We start from the raw sequence: 24,695 nt of genomic DNA on the forward strand, positions 1-24,695 counted from the left end.
GGCCGGACCGGAAGCAACGTGGCGCGGCGGGCGGCTGTGGCCACAGGCGGAGCCGGTGCGTCGGCTGGGTGAGTGGGGCCGCGCTGCGCCGGCCGCGCTGCTGGCGAGCAGCCTCGGGCCGCGGTCGCGAGCGCTGCCCGGGGGCGGGGGAGCGGCCTGGGCTGCGACCGCGGGGTCGCGGCGGGGCCCGGCCGAGGGGCCGGTCCTGCCGCCTGGGGAGGTCGCAGAGGCGGGACCTGCTGTCGCGCCCGCCCGTAGCTGAGCGCGACGGTCCCCTTCGCGGAGGGGCGAGACGCGGCGCGGGCGGCGCTGGGCCGTGCCTTCCCTCGGCGCTCCGCAGTAAGTCAAAGCGGTTGCTGCTGGTTCCCCTCCTGCGACTGGAGGATCGGGAGCGGTTGCTCTATTGCTGGCAGCAGAGGAATGAGGGTTCCGTGAGGGGGGGGAAAAAAACAAGTGAGCTAAGCCTTAAAACTGTAGACGTACTGTACGCACAGCCTTGTAGACTTTGGTTCAAATTTTCGTGACGGCTGCAGAGCATTGCTGCTGCGTGGAGTTACGGGCAGAGTGAAATTGCAGTTTGGACCCCTGGAAGCACTAGACTAATTGATAAGAGCTGCACTGGCCTTATTCTTCTGGGGCTTCGTGAGAGCAGAGCTGTTGCCCCTCTTGAGATTTCTTTCTCCTTGCTCGTCTCTTGTGTCTACTTACAAGATTTCTCCATGCCCAAAGAAAATATTTAAGCGCTCCTGACACTTGTGTGACACATAAAAGTTATTACCTAGGTTTTGACCTAACTCTTGTGATAAGCCTGTGTTGTTCGCTTAGTGTTTCTTCACAGGAGATAGAACAGGATCAGATTAGAGGGTTTTTTAAGAAACCTGATAGCTCTCTGAAAGAAGTAATAAAACTGTAGATAAAGGAGACTTAATGAGCAAAGCTTACACGGTTTTCCAAAAGCCTTTGGCAAGTGTCTCTGTACTATGAAGTCAAGAACAGTTTTATTTTCTTAAATGAAAAATAAAATGCTTCCATAAATGCTTATATCTGTGCTGACTCTGTACCCTAAAAAATGATGGATACTTGGAAGTGTTTACCTTCTTTGTCTTCTCAGATTTGCTCTTGATGATGCTGAGAAGCAATTTATAAAGGGTTAAAATAAAGTTTTCTTCTCCTTGTTCTATAGTAAAGTATTTATATTTAGTCACTTTAGAAAGTATATTACCTTTTCTGTATTTGTGTCAGTGAATAATTTTTGTTGCATTAACTGCTTTGTTTGTTTGTTTGCTGTCCTACCTTACTTTTCTAAGCTCCTCTTTGCCAGGGTTGTTATAAGAAGTGTATTCAATAGCAGAGTGAGCATCCTTCATGCTTAACTTCAGTAATTTTTCAGCTGCTCTTGTTGCATGTTGTATTAGTAGGAATATTAAAGCAATGATATTTTTATGTTTTTCTGCAGCATCCAGGGAAGACCACATCTGAGAGTCACTGTGGATGATACTCTGAAAAGTCAGTTCATGGTGTAGTGAAAGTCAAAAAGCAAATAGAATGGTAGAAATTATCAGGTAAGGGATGAAGTGCAGAATAAAAGACCGTATTATGCCACTATATAAATCCTTGCTTCATCTAAGGTTGAGTACTCTGTGCAGTTCTGGACTCCCTTGGGTAATATGCTGTACTCTGTTTAGGATAACTGGGGAGGTGGAGGAAGAGCAACGGAGATGATTGTATATGTGAAATAGCCTTGATGTAAGGGGAGCAAGAGCATCCTATACTGATTTATTAGTTGCAGCCTAAGGAGTTGCTGTGCTTCTCTCTTGCTGGTGCTAGTACTCACATGATTGTATAGACAGGTGGGTCAGTTGGTCTCTGACCAGAATATTACCATGATCAAGCTGTTTTGCGGAGGGGGGTGGGAACTGCAGCTTTGAGCAGGAGGGGTGGCAAAACTGGTGTACTTTTGGTGCTAGAATTGTTTAGGGACAACTTGAGCATCACAGCAGAGAGAGGAATGAGAGGGTGAGTGCTCTACAAGTCTATAAAATCATGAGTGGTGTGGAGAAGGTGAATAGCCCCAGAGCCATACAAAGCTGGAGACCAGGAGAGTATTCAGGTAGTTTTAATTGCTTTCTTGTCCTGCCCATGTACTTTATCTGGGCATCTGGCAGGGTCCTGTTCTACTGATGTGTTTTGTTCTATTTCTTCTTTTCCCCATTAGGATTTGGGTGTCAGCTTATCCTTTATAGAAGCTGAATGCCATCTTGTTTCTCCCTAACCCCAAAAGAAGAGGGGAACACATTGTGAGGGCAGAGAGTAAAAAAGGAAAGATAGGTAAAGGCAAATGGCTTAAAAACAAGGAACTGGAGGGAATGCTGAGCTGAGCATGCACAGTCCCCTGAGGCTGAGATGCTGATGAATGCTGTTTTGAGTGGTGCTCTTCTTGGAGAAATGATAGGACAGGGGCTTAGAAGTAAATCCTACAGTGGGTGAATGTTCCCTAGTTTTTCTTAGGAAGTTGTGGCTGGCTGGCTTAACTGTTGCCAGAAGGCAGTTGTTGAAGAGGTTCCACAATGGGGCTTTGGATATGGAGGGTATGAATAAAAAAAATTAGTAGGGTGAAAAAGTGCAGCTAAAGTTTCTGTAAGAGGTTCTGGAAGGGAGGCTGACACTCAGGGTGCTAAATATAGAAGTCAGTCTTTCTCCTGAAACACTAAACAAGAGTGCTGACTTCAGTCTACACTTTTCATACTTCTTTCATTCTGTTCTTGTGTTTCCCTGGCTACAGTTTCTCCTGGATATGAACATGTGTCCAGGTACTTGATTTGCATCTTGTCGCTTAGCGGCACTATTGTCACTCTACTAACCGTAGCTATTACAAAATTTTCATTCAGTCTCCATTGCTTTTCCTGAATGATCTTTGGCACTTGTACAACCTTCATTTGATGGCTGTAGGGAAACTGGAACAGAACTGGGATGCTAGTTCTATCATCTTTGTCCTTAACAGCTGGTAGAACCTGATGTTTTGCTGCTCAGTGCTGAAAACAGGTGGTAGAAGAAAGTAGCCAGGTTTGATCCAGGCAAGAGTAGAGAGATGATGTTAGGAGGAAGGGAATGCTTGAAAGATGCTAACTAACCCTATTTTGAGGTTTCTTAGTGAGGACTAGTGCTTGATTAAATTAACCTGTGTCTTTATGTTCCTCACTTAGTAATCTTGATTAAAGCAGCTACTCTGTGTGATTTATTTTTTTCGAATTTTTTTTAATTAGGTGGAGAAATAAAGTCTTTGCACAGAGATACACCTGTGTTTGTTGCAATTGTGTCTAGGACTGAAGGTGGACTGCAGCATGTCTGCCTACACAGATTGTTCATACCATCAGGATGGTTCCATGCTTCTTCTCGAAGATGGAACTTTCTTTAAGATTACTCAAGGTATTCACTACCCTTAACTATCTGAAACCACAGTTTTCCATTGCTCGCTTCCTACTGTGCCTGCTGTACACTGAGGTAAATAACTGCTGAGCAGGTAGGAAATCTAGGATTCCTTGCCACTAACAAGCATCCTTCCATAAAAACAGCTGGTTTCATGTGGCAAATGAAAGTACCGATTTAGTTTCTGCTCATTTTCTCTTACCAATTCTTCCTCTGTTTTGGTGTTTGAAAAAGAAAAGCAGTTCTTCAGTATCTGCAGGGGTTGAGGGGAATCTGTTGCTTTTTATTTGGAAGCACAGTTCAAAGAAGTTGTGCGTGCTAAAAATTCGCCAGGTGAGCCTAAAATGAGGGCATTCCTGTTTCTTGTTAGCTGTTTAAAAATCAAAATGAAGGCTTGGCTTAAAATAAAAAAATCAGCTGCTGTGATATATCTTTAGTCACTGTTCTGTCTTTTTTGTGAGTGACTGACCAACATTCTGGTGTTGGCGTTGTCTTTATTCTGCAATTATACCATCAGGTTTATCTTTGCTAATAATTGGAGTGGGGAGGAGGGGAGAGCAGGGCTTATGTGTGCTATGATGATTAAAACAAATTCCACTTCTGGTGAAGTGGAGATCTCCAGATAGTCTTCTAACAAAGTGATGACCTTATATTTATTTTGCTTTTTTTTGGGGGGTTGGTTTGTTTTCCCTTGTGTGGACGTAGTGAAATCTTAATGTCAGATAATAGTGAGTTGGGTCTTCTATTAATTCTTGAGACACTGGGGTTTTTGCAAGTGTCTTGAACCCTACCCCCACCACTTGAATATTGTTCACCCTTCATGAGGTTTTCCCCACAGTCATGAGACTTTCAGAGAAGATTGTTTCCTGATCCCAGAAGGTGTGATGTTAAAGATTTAAAAAAACCCAAACAATCACAAAATAAACAACCCCCAAACAAACAAGCAAAAATATCTCACAAAACAAACAAAAAACCCAAATACTGTCTTGTAACAACATGAGAATTGGTGCTGTTGGAATTTGTTTGAATTCTAATAGGAAAATAGGAATATAATAGTGGTAAAACAGGTATAGACAGAAGACAGTATAACTATATCTGAGTTGAACTGAGGAGCTACTATGAATTTTGTAGTGTCTTTGAAGATGAGAAACTATAGATTTATGGTTTCTACTAATTGCAGTGATAACAGTGCTTGCAGATTACACCAGGTTGGGCAGGAGTGTTGATCTGCTCGAGGGTAGGAAGGCTCTGCAGAGGGACCTGGACAGGCTGGATTGACGGGCCGAGGCCAACTGTATGAGATTCAACAAGGCCAAGTGCCGGGTCCTGCACTTCGGCCTCAACAACCCCATGCAGCGCTACAGGCTTGGGGAAGAGTGGCTGGAAAGCTGCCTGGCGGAAAAGGACCTGGGGGTGCTGGTTGACAGCCGGCTGAACATGAGCCGGCAGTGTGCCCAGGCAGCCAAGAAGGCCAATGGCATCCTGGCCTGTATCAGAACTAGTGTGGCCAGCAGGAGTAGGGAAGTGATTGTGCCCCTGTACTCGGCCCTGGTGAGGCCGCACCTCGAATACTGTGTTCAGTTTTGGGCCCCTCACTACAACAAAGACATTGAGGTGCTGGAGCGTGTCCAGAGAAGGGCAACGAAGCTGGTGAAGGGTCTGGAGAACAAGTCTTATGAGGAGCGGCTGAGAGAACTGGGACTGTTCCAGAAGAGGAGGCTGAGGGGAGACCTTATCACGGGGAGACCTCATCGCTCTCTACAGCTACCTGAAAGGAGGTTGTAGCGAGGTGGGTGTTGGTCTCTTCTCCCAAGTAACAGGCGATAGGACAAGAGGAAATGGCCTCAAGTTGTGACAGGGGAGGATATTAGGAAAAAATTCTTCACCAAAAGGGTTGTCAAGCAATGGAACAGGCTGCCCAGGGAACTGGTTGAGTCACCATCCCTGGAAGTATTTAAAAGACATGTAGATGTGGCGCTTAGGGACATGGTTTAGTGGTGGACTTGGCAGTGTTAGGTTAACGGTTGGACTTGATGGTCTTAAAGGTCTTTTCCAACCTAAAGGATTCTATGATTCTTTTAATTTAGAAATGAATGCGAATGGGATATGGGAGATAAGTGAAGAGCAAAGCCAGCACTCTTGCCCTTGTGGAGGGGTTTGGGACCTGTTTGTTACAGTGGAGAAAACAAAGGAGGTAAAGGGCCTGAGGAAGTAAAGCCACTCTCAGAAGTTTGGCTACAGATCCCTTTCATCTGCTGCCTGCATCAGACTGCAAACATCTGAGAACAGGGAGAATCAAGGTCAAGGGAAGCTGGATGTGGGAGATGACTAGGCAGCCTGTGCTGTGGGTAGGGCTGTCTGGACTAGTCTGGGACTAGACAGAAAACAGTTGTTAACGCTATAACTTGTAAAGCCCTGGATTTTGTGCTGCAACGTGGAGTAGAATTACATCATCTGCTGGGACAGCAGGATGGGAAGGTGTGCGTGCTGGTGGGAGGGATGAAGCTGGAGTCGCTGAGGTTACATCAGCTGGCGGTTGGCTTTCAGTCCATGCTCACAGCGCTGATGTGGCTCCTGCTGCCGGGCGGCTGGGGATTGGCTGCGGCGGGCCGGCTGGGTCTGCCTCCGGCTGCCTCTGCGGGAGCGCGGCCTCTTCTGTCTCCTGGTTTCCCTGCAGGTGCTGCTTCTCTTAGAAATCTGGGTCACGGTTTCAGCAGGAGGGGTCAGGTACGGAAATTCTGGTGGACCTAAGTGCTGGGACAAGGAGTGACGCCTGTAGGTGTCACTGATAAATGTGCAACAAGTAGTATGTCTGCCGTTGTACTTTTGTTAAGCTAAACTTCCTGTCTGTGCTTGAGTGGGTTCTGCTGCTTGCCCCTAGTGTGGATCGCTCGGTTCCTCGGCTTGCCCTTTCCGGGGCAGGCAGCTGGAGGCCCTAGTGTGTCTCTAGTGCTGTTGCTGTACAGCCCTGCTTGTGCTGCTTAACTTATTTATAGACAAGGTATAACAAAATGGAACAATACTGAACCTCCGCTGATGCTGTTTTTTGAGATACTCAGATTGAAAGTATTAAGTGATATTTTGAACGGTTCTAACAGGCCAGTGGCAGGGTTTTATTCTGCTGCACAAGGCAACACCGATAGATGCAGGCTGCCGTGACCACACTGTCCTGCTGGAATGGATTCTTGGTAGAAAAGAATTGCAGGGTACATGTTGCTTTGAATTGCCTGTTCTCTTTGTGTATAACTTCTGTAGAACCTGGGCAAAGCTATGTGCGAACTGTTCTCAAGACAATTTATTTGAAGCTTTATTTTAGTCAGTTCTTCTGAACTGGCTTCCTTCTGGGAAGGTTTCTTGGTTTTGAGTTTGCACTAAGAACTGCAGATTTTTTTTTTCTTACAAAAGTTTTAGTTGTTACGGTAGCAAAGCTGTTTAAATAACAAAACCCTCTGAATGTTACAGAGGACTTACTTGTGTTATGGTAAAGACTGACTTCATTAAAATTTTGTACATTTCCTTGGAACTTGGTTTATCTCTGCTTAATTGCTTAAGTGTAGTACAGTATAGCTCTTTCTATAGGAGTTTGGTTTCCAGATTTTTTTCACTTGTGGAATGTCCTAATGCTTAGTTGAGATATATAGTATATATTTATATATAAAACTGTGAAAAAAAGTTTTAGTTTTATTTTATCAACTCACTGCAAATAGTTGTGGACATCCCATGGGCCTGCAGCCAACAGACTGAAAAATCAGTGTTATAGATTGTTGTTGTTAAAGGCACCAGTTTGAGCATTTGAGACTTCTGATTGCTTGGGAAGGTGACTGAGTCTCTTTATGCTGATCTGGAACAGAATCTAAACATACTGTGCTATTTAACAGCTGTTGTGAAGATGATAAATTCATGAAAACTAGCCAATAGTATCACTTTCTGTGAGCGATAATATAAGGAAAACTTTTATTATTTAAACAGATGATGGGAGAATGATATTTTTAAGAGTCAGTTTTGGAGACTAGTTTAGAAGGAGTAGGTTTTCCTGGTAATGAAAAAAATAAATTTTTAAGCTGATGCTAGAGTCTTGGAGAAACACCTGAGTAATGCATTTTGCATTTCTTTTTATTGCTTCCTCCCCTCCAAGTAAGGCAGAGCTTTTTGGTTTGTTTGTTTTTTTTTTTTTAAATTATGTACCTTTTTTTGGTTTGTTACTGAAGACCAGAACCCAGGTATGGAAATGGTGGAAATGGGAGTGGAATGGAAAATGAGGATTGAAATTAACTTTAAATCCTTGATTGAATGGGAGGAGAGAAAGGAGTATTTCTGCAGCCTCGAACTAGCCTGAAAGAAAGCTTGTAATTTACAGTGTGCCTTGTGCTCTGTCTGTGCTTTCTGGCAGCATCATTCCCATTTCATGTGTCTCTTTATCTTTTCTTGATGTCTGCTGCTGCTTTATAATTTCCATTTCTGTCTTCTTGTTAACTTAGTCTCCTTGCCTTTTCTTACAAGCTAGTTTCAAAAATGTGCTATTTCTTTCTAGTCTTTTTCCTTCAAAAGGTCCATGCTGTCTGCCACTTCTCACTCCTCATTGCCTGCTCGCTCTTAGCAAAGTTGTCTCTGACAAAGAGAAACAGGAGGAAGCCTTCCAGAAGGACAAGGTTGCTCTTAGTTGCAAGCAGCCCTGTAGCGAGAATGTGAAGTGGTTCTCTGGCAGATCAGTAGGAACAACCAAGGAGACAACACAGCTTGATCTAGCTAGTATGGGTCTGTGTTCTAATGACAGTGCAACACCAGGTGAAGATTATTACTGTAGTGGGAGTCGAAGGCCTACAGGAGAGGTTGTAACAGGAAATGTTTGGGGGTGAAACTTCAGGTAGAGTGCCTGGTTCTGTTCCCTATGGGAGATGGTCTGTGAAGGGAGCTGAAGAGGAACAGGCAGTTCCACTCAGGATAATTGTGGAGGAAGGGGTTCTGGATAAAGGACCTGCCATTTGCCAGTTCAGGTTGTCAGGAGCTGCTGGACTCTGAGCATCCCCCTGAGACACAACTAAGATCCTACTGGGAAGATGATGGCTGACAGTAGATGCCAGGGTGAACATCAAGATGGAAGAGTCAAACAGCCAGACATATGAACAGTGGGAACTGTTGTACCCCCCAGAGGCAGGTGCATGAGGTGCCTGGTAAGGGTTGAAGGAGGGAATGTCTAGTCGGTACTGTTCACCAGCTCCTTTTATGCTTGCCCTGTTATGAGAAGAAAACTTGGATTACTTGCTCAGTTGTATCATCTGCTCAGAATCCTTTGTCTTCATCCTGGCAGTGGTCAAGACTGCCATTTCAGATGAAATACAGAACTGGAGGGACATTGCAGATTAATATTGTTAAAATGCTGTGCTATGTAATCTTTACTAGACAAAACAGAAGAACCATTATCTGCTGGTGTCTCCCTTGTCTTATATAGGGGTGTATATTTTGGTAAGGATTGTAATGAGGTATAATACACTGATGCAGGGTAATGAAGCAACTTCAAGTGTTCATGTACACATATGCCAGAACTGCCAGGTGCTCTAATTGTCATGGTATTTGTAATAGCAGTCTTCCAATGCAGTTACTATGAGCTCTCCTTGTCCTTTCTTCAATACCTTCTCCCTACCACAGCTTGTACAAAGTTGTTTGCTCTGATCCAATGGTGCAGAGGGATAGATTGAAAGCAAGTAAAGGAAGCAAAATTTTGTAAAAGGGGAGGGAGAGCTTTCATGGCTTACGCACTGTCTGGGAGAACTGGATTCTTGTTAATCTCCTTTGTTTCCTTTGTGATACTAGTTGCATTACTTCAACTAGACCTGTTAGGAAGTTGCTAATTGTGTATCTCTTGTTTGTTGGGTACTTGCTCTAGTGGATTTTGAGTTACAAGAATCCTGAGTGTTTACGAGTTCAGTCAAGAGAAACTAATGCCAAATACCTTGAAAATTGGTGTCCTTACTTGTAATCATGGTTAACATCTTGTCATTTGGTAGTGCGCAGGGAAAAGTGAATCAGCATATCTTCTATATTGAATATGGCTGAGATCCCCTATGAGAAGTATAGTAGATGCTCTGTTGTGGGGTGTATGGAGAAGTCTGGATGATACAACCTCTCTACATTTTTGTTTGTTTTTTTTTCTTCCAGGCTTCTCTGTGGATAAAGTTATGACTTTTCTCCATTGTAGGTACACTCACTAATAGTCTTTTCCCTTCTTGGGGAACCATGTTTTGTTCTTGACCTTTAATGATCTGCCAGCAGGTAGGGAACAGGGGACTTCAGTTCTTCTAAGTCACAGTCTGAGAATTCTGCAAAATATAGAGAGCGGGCTGTCTTGTACAAGGAAATTGTGTTAAGACTGTGCAGGACAAAGGAGTTGGGGTGGGGGGCTGGGTGAGGAGGGAAACATAGATGGAAATTCACTGATATTTAACCAGTTTCCCCCCCCTCCTTCCTTTTAACTTACAGATACCCTTGATTTGCAGAAGGCATCTCAAAATGTTGTGTCGAGCTGCTCTGAGCCCTCTTGTCCGTTCCCCTGGATGGTGCTTTGTGTTATCGCCACATGCCATCGCAGCCATTTCCCGTTTATGTATGTATGAGAGAAAGCACATGTTTCTAATAACGTTGGTCAGTATGTGTCTGGGCATGCCTATGCTCTTTCCTATGTTGAAAGGAAAATCACCTCATTAACATAATTCAAAACTTACAACCTCTGGAGTGAGCTGCAGTTGAAGCTCTACTTTCTTAATGTTACTTTCTCCCTTATAATATTCAGCTGGATGTTTGAGAGGGTGTATTTTTCATTCTGATGTGCATTTCAAGCAAAAAAAATCAGTTGTGAAAGTACTGCTACTGTAAAAGTTCTTTATTTCAACCTCATACATTCCTGGAAAACAAGATCTGATTATGCCTGCTCCCCCATCTGCATTTTCAGCTCACAGATGTCTTGAGTAAAGCAAGGTGTGAAGCTCAAATTTATTCTGTTTAGATAAAAGTGGAAAGATGCTTGCAGGACACCTGGGTGTAAATACATAGGTGCCCTGTAAATAGTTGTTTCCTGAAAACCTAACTTGAGAGAACCATTCACTGTCTATTTGATTAGTGGTCTGAAATAGAGAAGGCAAGGATAGATAGAGTCTATTAGATCAAGAGATTAACTGTTTACTGTTGTATGCAAGATTAATTTCCCATTGGTCTGTGTTAACAGTTGTCTTTTGTTGATATTTATATGAATTAATAAATGTTGAAATCTTGAAAATACTAAACTTGTTTTTTCTGAGCTATAGCTCTGACTTCTGCATTTGTAGTATTTCTAAATATTCCACGTTTTCTAAAGTCAGTAAACTACTCAGTTAACACTATGAAAATTATTCCTTAGTATTGACAGTAGTCAGTATCCGGTATTGGAGCAACTCTGGTTATTTCATCAGTTGCATGCTAAAGCTGGACTGAGCATTTATCACAGTTTTCTTTTGTTCTCCACTGTTTCTGTTGTGATCCTGTTCAGCTCGTGTGTACTTTGAAATTCTGCTGCTTTACTCCTGAGAAGCAAGCCTCATACAGGTTACATAAAAGGATCTGCAGTGCCAAATACTTAAGTCTTTTTCATATGTTTCCCCTCCTTTATTAAGGAAGTGAAACTGTTGACAGGGTACTGGATATGAAAACTAAATGCCTAGAAACCTATTTGTCCAAAAAGTTGACTGGATGGCTATATCAGTTTCTCCATAATTGCATATGAAGCAAGTTAATGGGCTTGCATCACCAGAAATGTTTTGCATATGTAACATGGGAGATGATGTCACATCTCAGTCCAGTCTAAAATAACTAAAAAAGATAGGTTTATGCAGACATAGAGCAAGGTTAGCAATTAGGACTTTAGTGGAGATGAATGAAATTCTCTGTTCTAGAATCGTCGTCTTTTTTCCTTGTTTTTCTGAAAGAATAAGTGGTTTGTTTTCAGGTACTGGTTATCCCTCAACAGCTGCCGCCCTGGAACCTTCTAAACCCTGAAGCTCTAGCCAAGAGAATTGGGAATAAATTGTTTTTACTCCTTTCTGGTAATACTGTGTGGAATAGGCAAATACTATACAGTAATGTATAATGCTGGAAAGAACGGTTAAATTGGACTCCTTCACCTATTCTTTCATATGTATTGTAGGCCTTATTTACATTCACAAGAATTCCCTCATGAAAATGAGGGGCAAATGAAACTCATCTCCAAATTCCATTTTCTACTTTTCTATGTGTGACATGTTAGTGCAACCTTCAGTTATGTTTAATCATTTAAGCTGCTTCTGCATGTATGAACACATGTATGAACAAAAGATTTATTTAAAACATTGTTTAATGACAAGTTTCTCTTTTCTGTGGCACTATGTTCATTCCTGTCTTTCTCCAGCAGAAGTAACACCCAGAATAGTCACTTTAGGTTATAAATTAATCTATTTTGTATTATAGAGCATCAAAATCAGAGACTGAACAGATTAAATAGAATCAGATAACTCTGACCATGGCATAGGATTCAGTTTACTGATTTGTAAAGAAGCCTCTACATCTTCAGATGACATATTGGTTAGGATTGACTAGAATCATTGGAAGGGACCTACAACAATCATCTAGTCCAACTGCCTGACCAATTCAGGGCTGACCAAAAGCTAAAGCATGTCATTAAGGGCATTGTCCAAATGCCTCTTAAACACTGACAGGTTTGGGGCATCAACCACCTCTCCAGGGAGCCTGTTCCAGTGTTTGAACATCCTCTTGGTAAAGAAATGTTTCCTAATGTCCAGTCTGAACCTCCCCTGATGCAGTTTTGAACTGTTCCCATGCGTCCTGTCCCTGGATCCCAGGGAGAAGAGATCAGCACCTCCCTCTCCAGGTCCCCTCCCCAGGAAGCTGTAGAGAGGTCGCCCCTCAGCCTCCTTCTCTCCAAACTAGACAAACCCAGAGTCCTCAGCCACTCCTCAGAGGACATTCCTTCTAGCCCTGTCACCAGCTTTGTTGCCCTCCTCTGGACACATTCAAGGACCTTCACATCCTTTCTAAATTGAGGGGCCCAGCACTGCACACAGTATTCCAGGTGAGGCCACACCAATGATAAATACATTGGGATAATCACCTCTTTTGACCAGCTGGTTATGCTGTGTTTGATGCACCCCAGGACGCGGTTTGCCATCTTGACTGCCAGGGCACACTGCTGGCTCCTATTGAGCCTCCTGCAAACCAGCACCCCCAGATCCCTTTCTGCAGGGCTGCTTTCCAACCACTCCTCTCCCAATCTATACTTGTGTCCAGTGTTACTCTGTCCCTGGTGCAGAATCCGGCATTTGGACTTGTTAAATTTCATGCCACTGATGACTGCAATCTATCTGGATCCCTCTGCAAGGCTTCTTGTCCCTGGAGAGAGTCAACAGCACCTCCCAGTTTAGTATCATCAGCAAAATTGCTAGCGGTGCAGTTGACTCCTGCATCCAGATTGTTGATAAATATATTGAACAGCACTGGCGCTAGGATTGAGCCCTGAGGAACACTGCTGATGATTGGTTGCTAGCCAGGTGTAGTCCCATTCACTACAACCCTTTGAGCCCTGCTGTCCTGCCAGTTCTTCAGCCAGCGCACTGTGAATCTGCTCATCTCACTGTTGGACAACTTGTCCAGAAGGGTGCTGTGAGGAACAGTATCAAAAGCCTCACTAAAATAAAAAAACCTACATCCACCACCTTCCCTTCATCCACTGGGCAGGTGACCTTATCATAGAAGAATATCAAATTAGTTAAACAGGACTTTTCCTTTGTCAACCCATGTTGACTGTGCCTGATGATTGCATTGTTCTTTAAATGCCTTTCCATAGCATCCAGTATGATCTTCTCCATAATATTTCCATGAACGTGTGCCATCTTTTGACTAAGTTGCACTTTTGGTCCCAGAGTATAGTGTCGGTAGCCATTTTTTCTGTAATTACGTCAGAAGTGTTCTCTCTTTTGCTATACTGGTATTTTTGAGACTGTCTAAAAGTTGACCTGCTTTAAAGCAGTTTCTGAATAGTAATACAAGAAGAACTAGATGGAGGATAAGGAAATGTGGTTTCAATTTTTTTCAAGTAATACGGCTTATCCATATTATATTAATTTTCCAGTTGACAAACTTGGGTTGCAGGTTCTTATCTGCACAACTCCTTCTTCAGACACAATTCACCGTGGCTGTGCAAAACTTCATATAAAGTATGTTGGAAGTGCTTTCCATCTGCCTTCATTCCTTCAGCTTAACTCTGGGACTTTATGTGTTTGGGTCCTCCTCTTTGTCAAATAGAAAGAATCCAGACTGTTCCTTGTGATTGTACCTTAATAGTCACTATTCTCTTTAATCTGCTGTGCTGATAGTGGTCTTACTGTCCTTTGCAGGCATTTTGAAAACAAAGATTTTGCTGAGAAATGTTCCCTAGCTCATTGACTTGGGCGAAATGCCAGCCTTATGTATCTTGCATCTTACCTGAGTAATGCTGTGACTGCACTTTCTCCCTCCAACGCCTATTTATCCTATAGGAAGGTGACTTCCAGTTCGTATGTCTGTCATCCCCCTTCTGCTGCCCCTAATTGAGCAACGTACAAAAATACCTGACTTAGAGATGTTGTAAAAGCTGTGTTTCTTGTGTTTCTTAACAGTCAAGCTTTCTGCACTACTACAGACAGGAAAGTTCTCTAGCTGTGTCTAATGAAGCAAGGCAAAGGACTTTTTTTTAAATTTTTACTTCTGATGCGAGCTGTATGTGAGCTATTCTATGGATTCTATGTACGGGCTTTTTTACAGTGTCCTTCAGTTTGGTATTCTAGATTCCCAGAGTCAAAGCTCTGTGACACATGGGATACTGCCTTATATACCTTAGGGATGGTTAGTGCAGCTCAGATATCATTGGTTCTCACTTTATTTTGGTGACTTGAAAGTTAGCTTCTCATTCCCAGTCACTGAGAAGTGTTTATTGTGAGCCTTAGCCTTGGCAAGGGAGGAAATGTTACATGATTTCAAGGGCTTAAAGTCTGAATGAAACACTTAAAACTGCTTTTTTTTTTTTTCTTTTTTCCTTTCTTTCTCCACAGATCTGCCTCGCCATAACCAAAGATTAAGGAATGAATCCATCCGTTGTTGGAGCAACATCCCATTTATCACCATGCCACTCAGCCGTGCACATGGAAAATCATTTGCACACCGCAGTGAGCTGAAGCATGCAAAGCGGATTGTAGTGAAGCTGGGTAGTGCTGTTGTGACTCGAGGGGATGAGTGTGGCTTGGCCCTTGGGAGGCTGGCATCTATTGTAGAGCAGGTAAATCTGTGACTGAAGTGGAATGTTTGTTTTAACTTCAGATACTTGGTGATTGTTGGATGGCACAGAAGATTGTAGGAAAAACTCATAAAAGAGTGATGGCCCTTTAAAGCAATGTGTTGCTCTTTCCTCTTTTCATCCCCCTGTGCTGTGGTAGCATAAACCATGTAACTCAGTAAATCGGTGTTCGAAGGTGTGGTGGGTTGACCCTGACCAGCAGCTAAGCACCCACACAGATGCTTGTTTGCTCCCCACACCTCTTCCCCACCACCAGTCGGATTGGGAAGAAAATAGGAAGAGCAAAAGTAAGAAAACTCATGGGTTGAAATAAAGACAGTTTAATAAGTGAAGGAAATGGGACAAGAAACAAGTTATGCTCACTCACTACCTCACACAAGCAGACCAATGCCCAGCTAGTCCCCGAGTGACAGCCACCTTGAAGACAACCCGCTGCCCTTTCGTATTCTGCTACCCCAGTTTTATTACTGAGCATGATGTAATATGGTATGGAATGTCCCTTTGGCCAGTTCATGTCAGCTGTCCCAAGTGTGTCCTCTCCGAACTTCTTGCCCAGCCCCTAGCCCACCTGCTGTGATGGGACACAGTGGGGAAAAAGAAAGCCTTGATGCTGTGCAGGTACTGCTCAGCATGGGAAAAAGAAGGCTTTGATGCTGTGCAAGCACTGTTTAGCAATAGGCAAAACATCGGAATGTTATCAACACTATTTTAGACCTGAAATCCAAAACACAGCACCATATGGCCCCCTATGAAGAAAGTTAACGCCATCTCGGCCAGACCCAGTATAGAGGGACAGATTTGCACAGTGACATTTTTAGGCAATAGGTAAAGACATGACGGGGGCATTAGTTGGATCTAGTGGGAAGGTGGCACTGAAGTTTGTGAAGTCTGCAGAAAGAGTAGACCCTTCTTGATTATCTGAGCATTTGCAGATTTTCTCCAGGAGAAAGCTTGAAACCTCATTACTTGTAGGAAAAACTGATGGGATCAACTCATGGATTGGTTCTCCAAAATGAAGTTATGACTTTGGGGGCGATTGGACATGTTTCCTCTGGGAATTAAAGTGAACATAATAAATTAAATTCATGCAAGACGTTTAGCTTTAGAGCTTTGAAAGGAATCTGGCCAGATGCATGTAAGAAAGAAGTAATTAAAAGCTGTACTATTGGAGTTAGCTTCTTCACTTCTAGAATACAAAGTTACAGTATAATGGCAGCTTTGAGAATGGATGGTGAATAAGAAGGTTAGCGGAAGGTACAGCTGCTACTTTACAGCTTTTTCATATCTTATCTTTCCTTATCTGTAGCAATGGAGGTGGAGAGGCGAGGGGTATAGAAGTATTACCATGTAATATGTATTGTGAAAATTCAAGCATGACTGTCATAAAAACTGGTATTATGAAAAGAAAGTTTAGCAGAAGCTATAGATTGCATGCAGTCCTTTGCATAGCTCCTAAGTGGCTAGGAAGGTGTGCAGGAGTATCTTAGAGGGTGGTTGCCTTGCTTTGCACGTCCATGGATAAAGCAAAACACTTGTGTCTGCAAGAACTGGTGAGCATAAGGTTGTCTATAATAGCCAGAACTGTCATGCTAGCTGTGATCATACTCCAGCCCCTATTTTTTATGTTCTGTACCTACAGGTGTCAATGCTGCAAAATCAGGGCCGAGAGATGATGATTGTCACCAGTGGTGCTGTAGCTTTTGGAAAGCAACGCTTGCGTCATGAGATCTTGCTTTCTCAGAGTGTGAGGCAAGCACTTCATTCAGGCCAGAGTCAGCTAAAAGATATGGTGAGTGGCTGGGGGCGCTCCCACTTTTCCTTGAATGTTGGGTAGTACCTGCTCAAGTCACTGCCTGACAGCTGTTCTTTATCTTTGTAGGCTATTCCAGTATTGGAGGCCCGAGCCTGTGCAGCAGCTGGCCAGAGTGGACTCATGGCTCTGTATGAGGCCATGTTTACGCAGTACAGCATCTGTGCAGCTCAAGTAAGGGATTCCTTCTTTCCTAGACTGACTTGCTACTTCAGTCAGTGATGGAATTGTTCTTGGATTTTTGCCATGTTTTATATGCTGCTATCTTTACTGTAGTCTTGCATTTCCATTGCCATCCTACTTTTGGGGCTTATTGTAGCGTAAATGGTAGCTTATACAGGAGTGCCTTGCTAAGTATTTCTGAAATGGAGTTATCTATTGTCAAGGTGAAGCAAATAGGCTTTTTCTTTTTGGAGTTCGTGTGTGTCCTGCTCTTATGTACGGGGGGGAGGGGTCTGTTAAGGTCTCTTCACGAAAGGTGAAGTTGGTGATCTAAAGTGAGGGTTTAAAAATCACAGGTGGCTGAACTGCCACACATTCTGTAAAGCTGACAGAAGTGCATATCCATACTTCAGAACTTGCTGTCCATCCGCTCCTCAAACTTTTCTAACTTGTGGGTGATGGTATCCCTAGCCTGGGTCTTCTGCCTGTACTGAATGCTGCAACTGTATTAATTGAACTACTTTGAAAGACACTTTGCTTATCTTAAATACTCTTGAGAATACAGAATTGCATCAACTGTAAGGCCTCATTTGTTTAGACACTTTTAATGAATTTAGGAGCTTAGTATGAAGTCTTGCTTGGAGGAACTTCTTCCTGTAATATAGTATAGCTGATATCACTAAAATGTTTACAGTATAGCTAACAATCATTATAGGTTGTGCTGGATTATAATCTTGTTCAAGTCTGCAGACAACTATAATTCCTTCGATTTAAAAGAATTAATTGCCCATACCAAAAAAGTCAGTGTACACATTGATTCCAAGTGCTATTGTAACATTTGTGTGGTAGAGTTGTTTGCTTAGTTCTCAAATGTTCGATGGCAGAGTAAAAATGAAAAAAAGGTCTCTTCAGAGCAGACATTGAGGTTTTTTGTCTTAAAATACCAAAAAGAAAGGGGTGGTGTCTGCATGCAGGAGGCTTTAAGACCAAGATTCTTCTAGAGCTGAAGAGAAGTCTTGAGACAAAGCATGCCTTCTGCTTGCAACGGTAGAAACATTACACTGGGAGGGAAAACAGGAAAGGCAGTGTCTTGAGTAATCTATTGAGTTGTTTAGGGTCTTAGTAGTTATTATCAGCATCTATGTTCTGCTTTATGTTTTCTTCTCAGGAAAAGTGGTAGGCTAAGTATATATTAATTTTTTTCCTCCTTTTAGATTTTAGTCACCAACCTGGATTTCCATGATGAACAGAAGCGTCGGAACTTAAATGGGACATTGCATGAGCTCTTAAGAATGAATATTGTCCCTATAATAAACACTAATGATGCTGTTGTTCCACCTCCAGAGCCGAACAGTGATCTGCAGGGGGTAAATGTGGGTAAAGTATTGCAAGGGGGTGGATCCTGCTTGTAGATGGTACAGCAGTAATGTGTACTTCACTAGTGCCATAATCAGAGACCTCTGAAGCCTGGAGCAGGGAAACAAACATACAAAATCAGTAACGTGGACAGGAGGGTGCTGGAAGACTGTCTGTTTCTGGCATGATACGGTGCTGTGGAGTAGAAGCAGGGCAGATGATGTCTGCTCTGCCAAAAGCAAGCATACCCAGTTTGGTTTTCACTGAATAGTTGAAGTTGGAAGGGACTTCTGCAGGTCATCTAGTCCAGCACCCCTGCTTAAAGCAGGGTCAGTTAGTATCTCTTGTCCTGTCACTGGGCACCAAGGTGGAGAATGCAGGTACTGATCACACTGCTTGTCATTTTGATACCACTTTACTGCATTCCAAAAGCGTATCAAAGATCGCCTTCTAAGCTTCCAGTGGGGGTGAACAAAGTAGCTCAGAAGGACTTGGTACGTGCTGAGGTAGCTTGCTTTTGTATGTTGCAGCCAAGTATTTCCTAGTTCCTCCCGCTATTCAGTGCTGCTGATATGCATGTGCATTGCAGGTGATTAGTGTGAAGGATAACGACAGTCTGGCAGCACGACTGGCTGTGGAAATGAAAACTGATCTCCTGATTGTTCTCTCAGATGTAGAAGGTTTGTGAGTAATTTCTTTACTTTCTTGTTTTATTGAAGTACATCAGATAGTCAAACCAACCTGTATTCCAAGTTTTACGGATCTCTTCAGTTCATATCTTTTACAGGGACAATTACAATGTACCACATAACTCCTTAAGGCATATACCCAATGCTGATGCTGTTGCATAAGCCAAAGACTGTCTGCCATACTGTTGAATCTGGGTGGGTGAGAATGCACGTGAACTTGATACTTGTTCCAGAACCCAGAATACCATATGTACTATGGTACTTCTGCTAGCTTCTCAGAATTGTATGACATAGTCATGAGTAATATGCAGGATAAAGGCTATCTGTTTAGAATCAGGAGTATAGGCCAAATACTATTCTACAATAGTTTGTTTCTTCTGGCAGCAGGTTCTGTCTTTCAGTGAAGTACAGGTACATTACAAGGCCTGGTCACTGCCTTCCAGATACCTGGAACTTGCTAGCTTTTTCTGTCTCCCAGACATTTGGCTTACACTGCTCTAGTCTTCTGAGCTGTGCTGCTGTGACATGTCTGTCACCTAGGGATGTTGAAGTTCCTTTTCTGGAGAGAGGAGGGTAGTGGCTACAGTTTCAGATCAGTGCAGTCCATTATCACCCAAGTCACATAGTCTTTTCATCTTTTCCAGATGGGTTTCTTTCAGTGGATCCTGGGCTTTGGCACATATTGTAGGCCCTGAGGAGGAAGGAGATGCATTTCCATAAACACAGTTTCTTTTAGCAGATTCAGCTGGATTTCATGGTTGATTCCAGTTGAAATGACTGTCTGAGAACGTGTAAAAAAAAAATAACACCCAAGACCCCCATCCTCCAAGCTTATTCATTCAATGCGACATCTTGTTTATAGAAAGATGTGTGTCCTCTCCTTCCCAAGCTATCAAGGAAGGACACAGATAGTCTGCACTTGTGCTCTCTAATTTGTAATGCCAGTATTTGTTCACATAGAATTTCTGGAAAGTGTGGTGGTAGAGTTTAGGTTTAATGTGTTAGGTAAACCAAAGCATCATTCAACTCCAAACATAGTTACATAAAATTATTAGATTTAAAAAAAAATTAGTAAGAGTATGTCTCTGTAGTGTTGAGTTTCTTTTTGGCAGAATTCGATTGTTACCCTTTTTACATATTTCTGAATTGCCTAGTTTATCACTGTACAACCCAGCATTCAAGAATATCCTCTGAGATTTTGGTGAGGAGGACTATCCTTTGCCTGTTCAGTTGTGGGCTTGTATATGTAAGCCCTGATTTTGAACGTATAAAAGCTGTAAACTGTCTCTGTAACCTCAACCAAATGTCACTACCTCCCAGCTTGCATGCTGCTATTCAGCATGTGGGTTTTTGGTTTCTTATTTGTTATGCTTTTGGTAAAGCTATACTTCTTGAGTCTGCCTGTTAAGCATTTCGTGCTTTCAGTCGCACAAAAAGCAGGGTTCAGTGAAACTTTTCAATCCTGTAAAGTGGAATACAGCTTTTCAGCCTCATGGAATTTTTTTTTTCTTTTTTTGTGAGTGAGCTTTGGAGATGAAGGTATATAACACTAACAAATTTTTATTTTTTATTTCAGGACTCTTTGACAGCCCTCCAGGATCTGATGATGCAAAGCTCATTGACATATTCTACCCAGGAGACCAGCAGTCTGTAACATTTGGAACCAAATCCCGGGTGGGAATGGGAGGCATGGAAGCCAAGGTAGAAATATGGAACATTTGTTATTGGGAAGGAAAGGGAGATGTGGGAAAAGGAGATAGATGAGGTGATTGTGCTGCCAGTCAGATGGATCTTGACAGGTTGCAGAAATGGGCAGAGAGGAACTTTATGGAGTTCAATAACGGGAAATGCCGAGTCCTATCCCTAGAGAGGAACAACTCCATTCACCGGTATGGGCTGCGGAGTTGACCGGCTGGAAAGCAGGTTCGCTGAAAAGGCCATAGGGGTCCTGGTAGACACCAAGTGGAACGTGAGCTAGCAATATGCCCTTTGGGCAAAGCAGGCCAACAGCATCCTGGGTTGCATTAGAAAGAACATAGCCAGCAGGTTGAGGGAAATTATTATTTCCCTCTACTCAGCACTAGTGAGACAACATCTGTAGAGTTGTGTCTGGTTCTGGACACCACAGTACAGGAAGGACATGGCATACTACAGTGAATCCAATGGAGAGCCATGAATATGATTAAAGAGTTGGAGCATCTGTCACGCTAGGAGAGGCTGAGAGCTAGGGATGTTTACCCCGGAGAAGAGAAAGTTTGTGTATAAATACCTGAAGGGAGGGTGTAGAGAAGACGGAGACAGACTCTTCTCAGTGGTTTCCACAACAACCCCATGCAGCGCTACAGGCTTGGGGAAGAGTGGCTGGAAAGCTGCCCAGCAGAGAAGGACCTGGGGGTGTTGGTCGACAGCCGGCTGAACATGAGCCGGCAGTGAGCCCAGGCAGCCAAGAAGGCCAATGGCATCCTGGCCTGTATCAGAAATAGTGTGGCCAGCAGGAGTAGGGAAGTGATCGTGCCCCTGTACTCGGCCCTGGTGAGGCCGCACCTCGAATACTGTGTTCAGTTTGGGGCCCCTCACTACAAGAAGGACGTTGAGGTGCTGGAGCGTGTCCAGAGAAGGGCAACGAGGCTGGTGAGGGGTCTGGAGAACAAGTCTTATGAGGAGCGGCTGAGGGAACTGGGACTGTTTAGCCTGGAGAAAAGGAGGCTGAGGGGAGACCTCATCGCTCTCTACAACTACCTGAAAGGAGGTTGTAGCGAGGTGGGTGTCGGTCTCTTCTCCCAAGTAACAAGCGATAGGACGAGAGGAAATGGCCTCAAGTTGCACCAGGGGAGGTTTAGATTGGATGTGAGGAAAAATTTCTTTACTGAAAGAGTGGTGAAACATTGGAACAGGCTGCCCAGGGAAGTGGTTGAGTCCCCATCCCTGGAGGTATTTAAAAGACGAGTAGATGAGGCACTTAGGGACATGGTTTAGTGGGCATGGTGGTGTTGGGTTGACGGTTGGACTCGATGATCTTAGAGGTCTTTTCCAACCTCAATGATTCTATGATTCTATGATCCAGGGAACAGACAAGAGGCAATGGGCACAGACTGAAATACAAGAAATTAAATTGAAATGTAAGAATTTTACGGTGAGGTTGCTGAAGCATTGGAGCAGGTTGCAGAGAGAGCTTGTGGAATCTCAATGTTTGGAGATGTTCAAAACCTGACTGGATGGTGTCTTGAGTAACTTGCTCTAGTTGACCATGCCTTGAGCGGGTGGTTGGATTATATGATCTCTAGAGATCCTTTCCAGTCTCAGCTATTCTGTGAGTACCCTGGAACGGTGTATGGGTTCCTTTAGCTTCTCTCTTAAGTCTATGTGGATTCAAAAGAGCAACTAATGAATTACATTCCAGTAGTTTGTAAAATGTGACATTTGGAACTGTATTAAGTTGGTGTTTTAAATTAAAATAAGAGTCGTTCCTCACTTCTTTCTTATGTGATAATCCAAAGACTTTGGGAATCCCTGTCACTTGAATCTGATATGATATCTCTGTCTCCTTTCTGAGCTTGTACCTGTGCTGTTTCCTTCTGAAGGATTTATTGGTGCACACCAAGGCACTTTAGTTCTTGAGTACAAGATTAGTAGAGGTAGGAGGGCTGATGGTTTCTATTGCTGTGTACAGCTGGATGCCCTCAGTATTCATTGCTGTGAGGGCATAAACATGGGTGTGGTGTGAGACTTCAGCATATGTCTCTCATGGTGCTGGGATATGCACTACGGTAGTATTAATTGGTGCAGGTTTCCTAAGGACGCTTTTGGAAGGTTGTCTCTGAAAACTGAAGTAGATTTTGGCTAAGCAGGGAAAGACCAAAGTGAAATTCTTCACCAGTTATTTTATGTTTTATTTCCTTTTCTGAAGAATCAGGTAAGGCATACTTCAGTATCAGAGCGTGGACTGGAAGGTGGCAAAAGGAGGAGGCATTTGAGTGTTGTATTTGTAACTATGGGATGTATAGAGCTTATTTAGAAACAACTTTCCCTTGATCTGGCTTCTGGAATAGTTTAAATGATTCCAGGTATTGAGGGGAAAGCTGCTAAGGTCAGAGAGTACTTGTATTGTAAAAATAACAATCTGTTAGAGATATTTGGTATCTTTAAGTCTGAGTCACATAGAAGCAAATCTCAATGCTGCTGCTGTAACAAAAATTTGTTACAGTTGAGAATTGCATGATTTTCTGGAAAACTGTCACATCAATAATAGAATAAACAGATGGTAGATCAAAGTACAAATCTTGATTATCAGCATGAAACTTGAGCAAAAATGGAGCAGTTGATGGTCTTGTGGTAGTCAAAAGTTTGATGTGATAGGCATATCTGACAGGTTGTGTCTCCCAGTGAGTATGGACTGTAATACCTAATTGTAGAACCATATTAGGAAAGTGTAGAAGTGAGGAAGCAGAGAAGCTTTTGCAGTAAAATAAATGACACGTAATTAAATATAGTGGTGGGATAATGCTGCCCATACCTTGATCGGGAAAAGAAACAAAGGAGACCATAGGCAGTACCTCTTCAGCAGGTAACATCTGAGATTTGGGTTTGTGTTTTTGTATTTTGGTATGGACCAGTGAAATGTTGGAGGGGGGGAAATTTTAGAGAAATCATGTTGTGATGCCTTAAACAGTGGCTCAGGTGTGTGGAAAGAGGCTAATCTTAGGACTAATCAGTACATGGGGATTTCAAAGGACCCTTACTAATAAGGTAATCCTGCTGTAAGTTTAACATTCTGTAGAAGGACTAGGCAAACTTGAGTATGCCAACACTGAAGTTCAGAAAGGGAACTCATGTTGCCCTTCATGTTAGGGCAATGCCTACAAAGATACTGCCCCTAAATTTCATAGAGTTCTTGTTGATCATGATGCCTGCCTCCCCACCCACTCTCCATGACAGTCTTCAGCACACAGGTGATCTGGTAGTATCATTGATTTCAGTTCCCATCTGTCTGTGGACATCAGATTGTTCTTGTTTCAGACTTCCTTCTTGCCTTAGATCTTACGCGTGTTGCTTCTATACATTGCTTAGTACGCTGAGGACCTGACTTTTGAAGATGACTCTTAAATGCTCTACTTATAGAATCCTCCTCCAAAATAACAACAAAAAGGGGGAAGAATGCCAAATAAAATCATACAATTCAAAACTGAAGAAGTGCAAAGTCTTCAAATAGAGCCTACTGAAAGAAACAACTATTAAGACAATAGGTGTACTCCCAAGCAAAAAGTAGAAGCAAAACAATAAAAAATCCCATGAGAACATGAACAGGAAATGTGAACAAAGTAGGTAAAAACTTTGTGTGGAAACCTGAGTAACTCTTCAGCAAACTTCATAGCTTCACCAAAGGTTTATAAACAATGAGAATACCTCTAATTCTTAAGCGGACCCACAAGGAGTGCTTAGGCTGATCAAACTTTAAGGGAGTAATTCAGACAGCTAAAGGTATTGAATAATATTTTAATGTTATATGGTAATGGCTAGGACCTGAGCAAGAACAGTGCACTGCAGTAGAAGTAATATCACCTGGTCACTTAAAGTGGATTAATTATTGATGGCTAATCAATGTCAGGGAAATAGGCAACAGAATCTTTTCAAAAAAGAAAATTGGATTTCTTCAAACAGTAACAAGAACTTGCAACATAAAGTAATGGTGAAAAAGAACATATGACCAAAATGCCCTTGCAGAAGTCTTGAAAAAAGCAGGCTGTTAGGAAAAGTTGAAGTACTGTCATAAAGTGGCAGCTAGTTAAGGAAGGGAAGGTAAAGCGCAAATACATGTTCTCATTCAATTCAATATGGAAATTCCTGAAGTGTGTTGAATGCTTTTTGAAAGCATAAGTGATCAATCTGGAGATCAAAGTGGAGC

The 24,695-nt window shown here is 42.8% G+C and overlaps 1 protein-coding gene across 5 annotated transcripts in view; it reads left to right on the top strand.

Annotated features, from left to right (window-relative positions):
- Positions 1-296: 296 nt before the first annotated feature.
- The window catches only part of ALDH18A1 (aldehyde dehydrogenase 18 family member A1), a 40,330-nt gene continuing 15,931 nt past the window's right edge, over positions 297-24,695 (top strand). The window contains exons 1-9 of one of the 5 annotated variants that reach the window (XM_076339291.1): positions 297-339; positions 1,457-1,562; positions 9,904-10,027; positions 14,535-14,758; positions 16,416-16,565; positions 16,656-16,760; positions 17,963-18,121; positions 18,694-18,784; positions 20,370-20,494. In XM_076339291.1, coding sequence (XP_076195406.1) covers positions 9,934-10,027; positions 14,535-14,758; positions 16,416-16,565; positions 16,656-16,760; positions 17,963-18,121; positions 18,694-18,784; positions 20,370-20,494 — 948 coding nt within the window. In that variant the 5' untranslated portion in view covers positions 297-339; positions 1,457-1,562; positions 9,904-9,933. Of the gene's footprint in view, positions 340-1,456; positions 1,563-9,579; positions 9,623-9,903; positions 10,028-14,534; positions 14,759-16,415; positions 16,566-16,655; positions 16,761-17,962; positions 18,122-18,693; positions 18,785-20,369; positions 20,495-24,695 lie in introns of those variants that run through there. The other 4 variants (XM_076339294.1, XM_076339290.1, XM_076339293.1 and 1 more) reach the window with 4 other exon arrangements.

The sequence above is a fragment of the Aptenodytes patagonicus genome, chromosome 5 (assembly GCF_965638725.1).
Source record: "Aptenodytes patagonicus chromosome 5, bAptPat1.pri.cur, whole genome shotgun sequence".
NCBI lineage: Eukaryota > Metazoa > Chordata > Aves > Sphenisciformes > Spheniscidae > Aptenodytes > Aptenodytes patagonicus.